Raw genomic sequence first — 11,826 nt, 5'->3', positions numbered from 1 at the left:
GAAAAGAGAAAGAAATTAAATACACATTCTATTATAAAATTAAAGTCATTTTCTAATTAAAATAATTAGAGTCATTGAAAATAATGAAATATAATATTTTATTTGATCAAATTAGTACAATTTTTTTGGATGGATCCTAGATAACATGGTACACCAGGTCTATAGGAATTTCTCAGTACACGACATATGTATGTTTTTCTTTGCCAAATATATATATATTATATTATGCAAGCACCATTGAAAAGAAAATGTTGTTACCTATCTTTTTTCCCCATTTCCAAGTGTGTCAATATTGAAAGGATTTTATCTTTCTCTTATTAACTTAAAATCTATATTTTCCCCCTTTATTAAAGAGTACATCTTTTCCCCGCTTAATTTTCGTTTTCAAAATTTTCAATAGTTTTTGTTTTATTTCACAAAATCATTGATTTCCTATTAAATAATTATTCAAAAATTACAACATAAAAACTTCAATTTAAAATAATTCTTATATAACCATGGCATCTCAAAGATAGTTTATGATTTGCCTAATTTTTTATATAAAAACTTACTTAATTATGCAAGATTAATTAGCCTAACACAAATATTTAAGTTTTTAGATTACTAACATGTGTAGTCTTTTTCTGCGTTTCCAGGTTTGATACCCAAGGAAATGGGCAATCTTGTTAACTTGAAATGTTATCTTTTGGAATAAACAATTGAGTGGACCAATTCCTTTCAATATATTCAATATTTCAACATTGACAAGCTTAAGCCTTGACTCTAATTCCCTCTCCAGCCTTCTCCCATCATATTTAGGAACTAGCCTTCCTAACTTGAAAGAATTATCGCTAGTGGAGAATGAACTATTTGGACAAATTCCAAATAGCATATCAAATGCATCTAAGCTCACTTTGTTAGGTTTGTCATCGAATAAATTTAATGAACCTATACCCAATACATTCGGAAATCTATCAAACTTGATGACATTATCTATGGATGGCAATGATTTGAATGGGTTGATTCCTCATACAATTAACAAATTACATAGCCTCCAGTACTTAAGTCTCAGCAACAATAGATTGCAAGGGTCCATTATAGAAGAACTTTGCCAACTCAAAAGTCTAAGTGAGTTGTATCTTGCCAACAACATGTTTTCGGGAGTGGTTCCAGGATGCCTCGGGAATACTTCTTTGCGGAAGTTGGATTTGAGCTCTAACAAATTGATTTCTCATATACCCTCTTCCCTTTGGAGTCTCAAAGATATCTTGGCAATAGACATGTCCTCCAATGCACTAAGTGGGACAATTTCGCTAGAGGTATCAAACTTAAGAACAATCATATTATTGAACTTGTCACAAAATCAAATTTCAGGAAGCATCCCTACAGCTATGGGTGGCTTGCAAACTTTGATAACGCTATCATTGTCCAAAAACAAATTACAAGGACATATTCCTGAATCGGTTGGTGGCATGATAAGTTTGGAGTCCATGGATCTTTCTCATAATTATTTGTCTGGTGTGATTCCAAAATCCTTAGAGTTATTAGTCTATCTTCAACATATTAATCTTTCTTATAATTTATTGCATGGAGAAATTCCAAGTGGGGGGCCTTTTCAGAATTTCACTGCTGAATCTTTTATGATGAATAATGATCTTTGTGGGAAGTCCCTATTACAAGTTCACCCATGTAGGAAAGAACACAGGAGCATATCAAATAAAGTGAAGCTATTGATAAAGTGCTCATTGCCTATCGTATGCATGTTTGTCATTTTGGTTGTTTTAGGCATTGTCTTTTTAAAGTGTAAGCGAGATCATATTAATGATTCAACCAACAAGGATTTAATAAATTTTGAGATACCAACTAGGATATCCTATTATGAGCTTTGGCAGGGAACAAATGGATTTGATGAGAGTAACCTTCTTGGCTCTGGAAATTTTGGATGAGTATGCAAAGCAACTCTTCCAAACTCAAAAATAGTTGCTGTAAAAGTATTTAAGTTAGAAATGGAAGACGCATTAAGAAGTTTTGATATTGAGTGTGTTGCCATGTGCAATTTACGCCATCGTAATCTCATTAAGATCATCAATTGTTGTTCAAATGATCATTTCAAATCTCTAATTATGGAATTCATGGCAAATGGGAGTCTTAACAAATGGTTATACTCTCATAACTATTGTTTAAATGTCTTGCAAAGGTTGAACATAATGATTGATGTGGCTGCTGCTTTGGAATACCTTCACCATAGTTCTTCTACACTAGTTGTTCACTGTGATTTGAAACCAAGCAATGTTTTATTAGATGAAGATATGGTGGCTCATCTTAGTGATTTTGGTATTGCTAGAATGTTTGGTGAAGGACAACTAGAAATTTATACCAACACTTTGGCTACAATTGGCTATATGGCACCAGGTAATGGTATAATAATATTTTTTGGACTTATTTATATGCTCTTTTGTTTGTTATGCTTTCTAAAATTTTAGATTATTTTATTACTAAATATTCGTTTGTTAACTATTCAATAGAGTATGGATTGGAAGGAGTTGTTTCTATCAAAGGAGATGTGTATAGTTATGGTATTTTACTAATGGAAATGTTTACAAGGAAGAAGCCAACAGATGAGATGTTTGTTGAAGGATTAAGTTTAAAGCATTGGGTTAGCAAATCAACACCACATTCAATCACCAATATTCTAGATGCCAATTTGCCTCTCAAAGAAAATCAAAATATTGGTAATTTATCACCTTATATGTCATCAGTTTTTGAGCTAGCATTGAATTGTTGCCATGACTTACCTGAGGCACGACTTTCAATGGCTGATGTTGTGGTGTCATTAAAAAAAATCAAGGTTATATTTATGGAAAATGTTAGAGGCACTTCAAGTTGAATAATTGTTAAAACAAATTTTAGCTACTATTCCTTTAACATTTTTTTTAATTTTCTTGGGAATATGTACTCTTATAAAATGGAGTGATGTGTGTTGTAATAATATATGATGTGAAATTTGAAATTTTCTTACTTGATTATATGGGTTTTGGATTTCTTCATGTTGTTTTTTTTTTTACTTTTTAGCATTTTGTTTTCCAATAATAAGAACCAAAATTCCACTCTTATTTTTCATTAGTTATTTGATTTGGGAAGAAACGGTTTTCTAAATAAATCGAAATGAGCACTGCAATTTTCTTTTTCTCCTCTATTATTCTCTAAATAATTATGTATTAGAAATATCTTGTGAGAAGAACTTGAATAACTAAAGTTGCTATCATTAGCTCAATAGAAGATGCTTAAAGAAGAACATATTAACAATTTATTTTGTTTATATATCTGCTTGATTTTCTCAATTATGAATCGAGTGATCCATTAGATACTATCATTTAAACTTTCACTTTGGTTTTCCAATTTTTTTATTTTTAATAAAAAAGAATCAGTACTTTATCATTCAATCAAACTGTTGAGAAGTTTTTTGAAAAAAAAATCAATATCTTTGTATGTCTTTAAAATAAATTGCACATTAATTCAAATATTCCAATATGGAAGAGTATTTACACAGGATATGTATGTAATTAAAAAAAAAAATCTGTACGATAATTAAAATATATACAATGGAAGAATAATATCAAATAATATCAGCTTATAAAGAATAATGTCATATAATTTCAGTCTATGCTACTCTCTGCAAGCTGGAGAATGTATGTCATGCATACCCAACTTGGACAAATAAAATAAATCAGTAAAAAAGAACAAAAAAAAGTATGAAACTCAAATATATTTTTTCTTATCTTAAAATAATGGTAAAGAATGTTGAAATAACTACAAATTTGATGTATGAAAAAAAAAGTACTAATAAGTAAAGGAGCAATATCAAACCTCTCGATATAATAAGAAATTAATTATTGCTCCTTTATGTTCAAAAACTCATATACATTATATAAAACATTGAAAGGTGCAACACCAAGAGGCTTAGTATAGATGCCAACCTACGTGCATTCTTTGACATTCCATAACACACTGAAGTTGATAGGAGAAACTTTTCCAAAAAAGGAGGTCATACCAATAGGCTTGGGTCTAACAAAAGGATCGAGCTAGTTTTTCATAGCATGACAAACTAAGATTTAAATCTTCACTGGCAGAAATGCTTGTATTTAGTGTCTTATTGGCGACCATACCCCAAACAAATTACGTCCAATAAAGAGATATTTGTGAGTAATAAGAAAAGGATGTCATCCTGAAATAGAAGATGGGAAATATTACTCCCTTTTCAACCTATCCGCAAATATGCAAGTGACATTAATGCCTAATTGCCTATGGTCACTCAGTATTACTCATGGCAAAATGCAAAGTAAAAGAAAATGATAAATAAAAAATTTATTGTGATAACCCAACTTAAAAAAGATTTAAATTAAATTATAGTAAAATATAATAAAATTAATAGGAGTAAAGTTAAATATAATTATAATAAAGTAGAATTAAAAAGATTCAAATTTGAAATGCTATAAAATCATCTTATCAAATCTTTTAGATATTCATCCCGCAACTGATAGGATTTCATATATGTCAATGTAATAATCTTGAAATAGGTTAAAAATTAAAAAAGAATCAACAATAAAATAGATTTTATCAATATTTATGTATATATTAAAAATAATTAATAGAAAACCCTAACCTTATAACTTTCCGCTCCTATAGTTTCGATTGCCGCCACACCCATTCATGAGCTCAATCACATTAGAAAGTCTTCATTTAACTCCTTTGTAGTTCGGGCCACACCATTGTCGTAGCATTGTTCTTTATGATTTGGCGGTTTTTTTGGTTGAAGCCTTCAACAAAAAAATTGACTCCTCTATCTTTTAATTTACTACTATATAAGGTAACTCTCAAACTCAACTTTAGAATTACATTTGGAAAGATCTAGGTTTAGGTTAACGACCATATTAGGAAAATTATATTTAGGGTTATTTTTTGTAATTACACTTAAAGACCCAAAACTCTTAAAAATTACACTTTAACCTCAATTGAGCGTGATATTACAAGGTTAACCTTCACTCTTGTTTATTTTTAAATCAAGGTACTTATTTATTCTCTCATTATATTTAATTACATATAATTAACTTTGAACATTAATAGTTACTATTTGGCTTTGGATAAGCTATTACTCTTGCTTGTTTTTCTTCTCTTTCCTTTCTTAGCCTAGTTAGCAGTTGAGCTATCTAAGAAAAAAAAAAATCAAAGATACTCTCTTTGTAATAGTTAGCCAAATTTAAGAGGTCTTGGTATTTTAAACTCATCCTAGACCATCGTCTTCCTAGAGAACTGTCGCATATGATGTGGCTCAGTAACTTTTTGCCAAGTCTATTATGACCATGAGATCTACTCGCGAACTTGAGATCTAACTGCGATCTCATTGAGCCCTTTTTGGATCTACTATGATCCGTAGAATCTAACTGTAATTCTTCTCTAGAAGACTTAGGACATAAGGATAAAGTTGTCAAATAACACCACTTCTATTTAATCCAGCAACTTTATTGATTATTTTTCAAGACTAATCTTAGATATCTTTATTGCCCTCTTGGACCTTATTTATTTCTTTTTAGCCTATCCTAGATATTTTTGGACTTCAACTTGCTAATTTTTTAGTTCCGAACACTTCCTTGAAGTCTGTAAAAATATTACGCTTTTGCCCAAGAAAGACTTTAAATTTATCATGTGGTCCTTAAGAATCATTCTTTTTTTCAAGTCACTTTAAGGACTTTTGATTACTTGGGCTTAGTAGCTTACTGAATCTTGGCATATTCTTGAGCTTCTAAGTCTAAAATTCAGAATGTTACAGTCACCCATAACAGATTTGTACCCAAAAGAAGCATATTGATTGCCATTTGTTGGTGGTTTCATTGAATCTTTTAACGCTTGAGATTAGAAATCAGAAAATAGTATAGAAACAAACTTATAAATCAGAAAGTGGGGCTCATATTTATGAAAATGGGCACTGCACGCTGAAGAATGGCAGTCACAGTTGCTTTGATTGTTCTTAACTTTTTCCCCAAAACAATGAATAAATGGACCCATTACGTTTCAAAGATGCAAAGTAATATGGCTTAATTGTTTTACGTAAACTATAAAACATATAAAAATACAATTAAAATGAGATAGAAATAATAATAAAAATATGTGTTCTCATTCGGTGCTCATCAGCTCATCAGAGTGATGAGCACCGAGAGCTCAGCGGACAAAATGGTGAGTTTCAATAAGTGGAAAGATCCTAACTGTTGGTATAGATTAATGATTACCGTTCGATCATCCAGAATTCTTTCTTCCATCGGTTGGGTGGGATTTTGTTTCCTTTCTCCAAATTTTCCCGTGAAACTTCAGAGACGAACAGAGATGGACAACACAATCCAAAACACAAAAACAGAGCAAGAAAATGGAAGAAACTGCATTGAAACAGGGCAAGATGATGAAAGAAATTGCATCGAAATAGAGGAGGAAGAAGGAATAGAAGGATTGATGCAAGCTAGAGAAGAGGAGGAAGGAAGAAATGGATCGCTGCAACCTCAACAAGAGAAGGAAGGACAAAGACGGTGGGTACAATAAAACTAATACACTAGCTATATGATACACAAACACCCATTGAAAAGCTGAAACTTTATCAAAAAAACACAGTTAAAACCTGCAGTGAATGTGTATATATACACGCTAGCAATATGCATGTATGTATATAAATATACACGTTGACATTGCTATATATATGGACACACGCATGTATAAAACTTGATATTTCACACACATGTATATAAGATGAACGGAGTTAATTAAAAAAGTTGAGATTATAATTTTATGTTTTATGAATTTTTCTTAAAAAATTGAATATTTGATATAATTTAAATAGAGTTGATTTTATTTTGTATAGGGACTTTATGATGGAGGATGAATTGAAACCCAAAATAGGAAGGGAGTTTGGAAGTTGGGAAGAGGCATGGGAATTTTGGCAAGAATATGCTAAAAACACTGGGTTTGAACCTAGAAAGTATAATGGTACAAATAGCAGAAAAGATGGTTCACTTATTACATATCGATATGTATGTTGTAAGGAAGGTTGTCGGAAAGAAGGTAAAAAGGAGACATATTCTTCCAAGTATCGGGCAGAGACAAGGACTAACTGTAAGGCAAGAATGATAGTGTCTTTTATTGATCAAAAGTATAAAATCACTAAATTTGATGAAGAGCATAATCATCCCTTGCACACACCAGCAACAAGGCACTTCTTAGCCTCTCAAAGAAATTTATCAGAAGTTGATGCTTATGGGATTGATTTGGCAAGAAAGTCTGGGCTCCAACAAAAAGCTACGTTTGACTTAATGAGTACATATGCTAGAGGTAAATCAAGTCTTGGATATACTCGAGTAGATATGCAAAACTATTTGCAAAAAGAAAAGCAAAGAAGTATGAAGTATGGAGAGGTAAGGTGTCTATTTGAATATTTTCAAAAACAACTTGCAGCAAATCCTGCATTCTACCATAAATATCAGGTGGACACAGAAGAACAAATCACCAATGTGTTTTGGGCAGATGCTGGAATGCTAATAGACTATGCACTTTTTGGTGAGGTCGTATCTCTAGACACAACATATTGCACAAATTGTGATCATCGACCTCTTGCAATCTTTTCTGGCTTTAATCATTATAGAAGTGCAGTCATTTTTAGAGTAGCATTATTGTATGATGAGACCACTATGTCTTTCAAGTGGCTATTAGAAACTTTCTTAGATGCTCATATGCAAAAGAAGCCTGAAACTGTGTTTACAGATCAAGATCAAGCTATGGCAAGAGCTTTAAGTGAAATTCTTCCTGACACAAAGCATTGTCTGTGTACTTGGCATTTAAGGCAAAATGGCATCAAATACTTGGGAAATTTAATGAAAGATGGATCACATTTTTTAACTGATTTCTGTAAATGCATGTCTAAAATTTCAGAAGAAGACAAGTTTGAAGACGCATGGAGCCAATTAATCTCTTCTTATGATGTCCATGAGAATACATGGTTGATATCCATGTATAAGATTAAAGAGAAATGGGCTTGGTGCTCTGTAAAAAATCATCGTACTCTAGGTATGAGAAGTACACAGCTTAGTGAAAGTGTGAATGCTGATGTAAAGAGATGCACAACACCGGGCTTAGCTATAAATGAATTCTTTACCACTTTTGACAAAGTTGTTGCAGAGAAGCGAGACAAGGAATTGAAGCTTGAGTTTGATTCTCGACAACAAATACTGAGGATGGTTAATCAAAGTGCACCTATATTGCGCCAACTTGTGCTAACTTATACCCCCGATGCCTTTGACATGTTCCAAGCACAATGGGATCTCCAATTCTCTGTGATGTTGTCTAATCGTGATGAGGAAGGACCATCGTATGTATACACTGCTCATATGATTGATGAAGAAGGAGAATGGAGAGTTGAGTTTAAACCTGAGACATATGAAATTTGTTGCACTTGTCGGATGTTTGAGACTACTGGGATATTATGTTGTCATGCATTGAAAGTATACGAGTCGAAGGATGTGAGAATTATGCCCAAGCAATACATTATCAAGAGATGGACTAGAGAAGCAAGGAGTGATGTTGTATATGATATTGGAGGGAGTGAGATACAAGTAGACCCAAGGCTTGAAATCACATAAAGGTATAGACAATTAATGCATAAAATGGGAAGATTGGCAAAAAAGGCAGCCAAGAATGTTGAAAGTTTTGAGCATGTTTAGAGATGCATCATTGAATTGGAAAAAAGAAATTTCAGATAGTAATGAAGATGCTACTCATGAGCCAAGTAGATCACCAGTCATAGACTTTGAAAATATGCCTAAAGGGTTCAAAAAGAGAGAAGGAAGAAAAAGAAAGCGACGTTATAAACCTTAGGAGGAAAAAAATTTAATGATCAGAAGACGACTTATAAAAGACCAAGAGGTATTGAGTTTTTTATTTAAATTGCATTTAATACAAAAATTTGTTACTAATTTTATATTTTTCTTGCGTAGGGAATCAAGAGGCTCCATTCTATAAGAAAAGAAGAAAAGATTCAAAAAACAAATTTACAAAGACACAAGCTGTAACCATTCCAGCAGAACTTATACAGACTCAAGAATCAACATTTCCATACTTAGCACCTTCAACTCAATATGTTTTTGCACCATCTACATCCGAACTATTGTCATTTACAAGCTTGTTGACAGTAAATAAGTTAATACTAATAATTATGTACAGTTATCATATCATCAACTCACAACCATTATCATTTGGAATTTAGGAGCCTGAAGAAAATGCAATCCCATCTCTTGAAGCCATAGAGATTATAGCAGCAAATTATTCACAAGGTATACACTAGAAGAGTAGATGGAATAATCTTTCATTCATTTCAAAGTTTTTGTACATTTGCTACTTGTATACATAGATTGTCTTATCACATATGGACATCACATTACATAAACCTAACTAGCTACAATTTCTTCTTCATACAGGACATTAAAATAGATGCAAGATAGGTTGCTGGCCATTTTTTTGGATTCACAAGCATTACACAATTTTCTTGGACATTATGGTATATCCCCATCTCCTCTTTTGGAGCACATGACTTCATAGTATGATTCTTTTTGTTGGATGGCACTTGCTTTGCTTTATTGGACAACAATCATCTGCCCCTACCAGCATTTAGTAGCAAATTAATCTCCATCCATCATTAGACAGCTTTCAGCCTTCCTCTTGTTTTTTGTCAATCTATGTTTGTAAATGTCCATTCAGCCTTCCTTTTGTTTTTGTCAGTCTATTGTTCCTGTAAATGAAATATTTACTAAGGGTAAGAACTATATTCAGTCGACATATCTACAAATGCTAAGAGTTTTAATTGATTACATGGATAGATGCCTTATTAAGGTTCTAAAGACCAAACTCTTTAATCTTTATTTTTTTTTTTGGAGCAAAAATAGCAAGCCAAAGGCTTAAAAGCTTACAAAAGGTAAAGCCTAATTAACTATAGATCTATTGTCTTGTAATGCCGCACAACAACCAATAGGTACATCATTGATAAAAGTTACCAAACTCCTTCATTTAACATGAGTTGGGAAGAGCAAAATCAAGGAGGATTGGAACAGATTTTTGTGCATCCATGTCAACATGTTATATTATTATACTTGCAATGAGTCCAGTTTGTGGGAAGAGCATGGAGAGCTAGCTGGACGTCTGGGTTATTCATATAGGCTTCCATGTAGTAATTAGAGCATGGATCATAATTGTACAGCCGAAATTATCAATACATTAATTGAAAAGACAGTCTCATCAGATTGAGAAGATATTGCTAACAAAATGACTACAGGAAGACTTACAAAACCAGGTGGACCATTTATGAGTGAGGTGTCAGGTGAACCAGGAAAACTTATATTATCAATAATTGAATGGGTTTCATATGAGCTTAGAGCATAAGTCCATAAGTAATTGAATATTCCCTCTGAACTTGTTTCATCATCAATCCAAGCATTCCCTATTTGAGATTTCATCAAAAATATGTCAAATTATATAAAATTTCATAGTAATTAAGTGTGTTGCAGCAAGCAAATTAAAGGGCATTGTTGTTAAAGGATGGACGTACAGCAATGCCTTTAAGGTTGATAATGGTTTGTCCAGAGAAAATATTTTGGACCAAAATGGTGTAAGCAAGTTGAGGCAGATAATGACCAGCGTAGCTCTCTCCAATGATCAAGAAATCTCTGAATTTGTATTGTGGAAATCTCTCAAGCCAATTGATGAGGAACACATAGGCATCTTTTGCTGTAAACTTATCTCCTGCTTGATCATAATCAGACGAAGTGTTTAAGTAGGAAAAGCCCACTCCAACTAGTGATTCCAAGAACAACACATTAGCCACTGCATGTATTCATCAACACCAGAATTGCAACCATCCAATGAGCACAAAGGCAAGTAAGACTGTATTAAGATCACACAAAGTATGCTACATGTTATAGAATTAACATGTTATAAATTGAAAATCAACATGTTCATTATATTCTTACAATCACAGAATTTTGTAGAATTAACAAAAATCACAATAGCATAAATCATATTTTTTTCTTTTTGGAGGGGGAAAAAGATTACTCGAAAACATAGTTGCTAGATTAAAAAACTTAGAAAAGGATCTAAAAAAACATTCCCTACAATCTTCAATTTCCATTCTCCAATTGGGAAATTGCATCTGGGCTTGTTCACTTCATGTTGTCAATTAAAGGAACTAATAAATTGAATATGTGTATGAACATAGATGCTGAGAGTTGAATATGCGTATTCTAAGTTAAGTAAGCCTTATGTATGATCAAACCTCTTCAACCTTCAAAATTCGCAAATCACGGAGGGTTACCGTCTTGCCGATGCTACCACTGCAAGTCTCTGGTCTGAACGCTCTTTGCTGTCCTGCTGGTGCTGTCGCAGGTCTGGTGCAAATGCCCTGAAAGCTTTCAAGTTGGGGAGGAAAAAGCCTGGTGCGCGCGCTTTGAATGATTTTGATTTTGGGAGGAAGAAGCCTGGGGCGAGCGATCTGAACGGAAACGATTTGGGGAGGAAGAGGAATACGTGCGGTGCGAAATCTTGAGTCCGAAATGCAAATGATTTGGGGAGCAAGAGGAATAAAAAATTAAAAAGAATATTAAATATTAATTATAAAAGGACGGTTGAGATTATGTAAAAATCAGCGGCTTAAATCTTTCCACTTATTGAAACTCACCGTTTTGTCCGCTGAGCTCTTGGTGCTCATCACTCTGATGAGCACCGAATGAGAACGCTAAAAATACTTAGAAACAGGGGTAAAGCTAC

The 11,826-nt window shown here is 32.9% G+C and overlaps 1 protein-coding gene, 1 long non-coding RNA gene and 1 pseudogene across 3 annotated transcripts; 2 read left to right on the top strand and 1 right to left on the bottom strand.

Annotated features, from left to right (window-relative positions):
* Nucleotides 1–703: 703 nt before the first annotated feature.
* LOC129295126 (receptor kinase-like protein Xa21) lies at nucleotides 704–2,866 on the top strand (annotated as a pseudogene).
* A 3,314-nt stretch (nucleotides 2,867–6,180) lies between these two features.
* Nucleotides 6,181–8,654, top strand: LOC129295125 (protein FAR1-RELATED SEQUENCE 5-like). The gene is made up of 2 exons (XM_054933599.1): nucleotides 6,181–6,554; nucleotides 6,884–8,654. Exons 1-2 carry the CDS (start codon nucleotides 6,181–6,183, stop codon nucleotides 8,652–8,654), a joined length of 2,145 nt encoding a protein of 714 aa, XP_054789574.1.
* A 706-nt stretch (nucleotides 8,655–9,360) lies between these two features.
* Nucleotides 9,361–11,594, bottom strand: LOC129295123 (uncharacterized). 2 transcript variants are annotated; one of them, XR_008589519.1, is made up of 4 exons: nucleotides 11,336–11,594; nucleotides 10,613–10,887; nucleotides 10,350–10,504; nucleotides 9,361–9,799 (listed from the first exon to the last, which is right to left on the bottom strand). It is a non-coding gene; the product is annotated as an uncharacterized LOC129295123 (long non-coding RNA). The 2 variants fall into 2 exon arrangements; XR_008589518.1 differs by lacking the exon at nucleotides 10,350–10,504.
* Nucleotides 11,595–11,826: the final 232 nt, after the last annotated feature.

The sequence above is a fragment of the Prosopis cineraria genome, unplaced genomic scaffold (assembly GCF_029017545.1).
Source record: "Prosopis cineraria cultivar Desert tree isolate PC_DT_omini unplaced genomic scaffold, ASM2901754v1 PC51, whole genome shotgun sequence".
In the NCBI taxonomy this organism is placed as follows: Eukaryota; Viridiplantae; Streptophyta; class Magnoliopsida; order Fabales; family Fabaceae; genus Prosopis; species Prosopis cineraria.
This window is presented reverse-complemented; position numbering and strand designations above follow the sequence as displayed.

Bases quoted from the DNA above. Each gene is read 5' to 3' on its own strand.
- LOC129295125 (XM_054933599.1), top strand. From the start codon at position 6,181: ATGAGCACCGAGAGCTCAGCGGACAAAATGGTGAGTTTCAATAAGTGG. The intron at 6,555-6,883 runs GTGGGTACAATA...TATTTTGTATAG, and splicing joins GAGAAGGAAGGACAAAGACG to GGACTTTATGATGGAGGATG.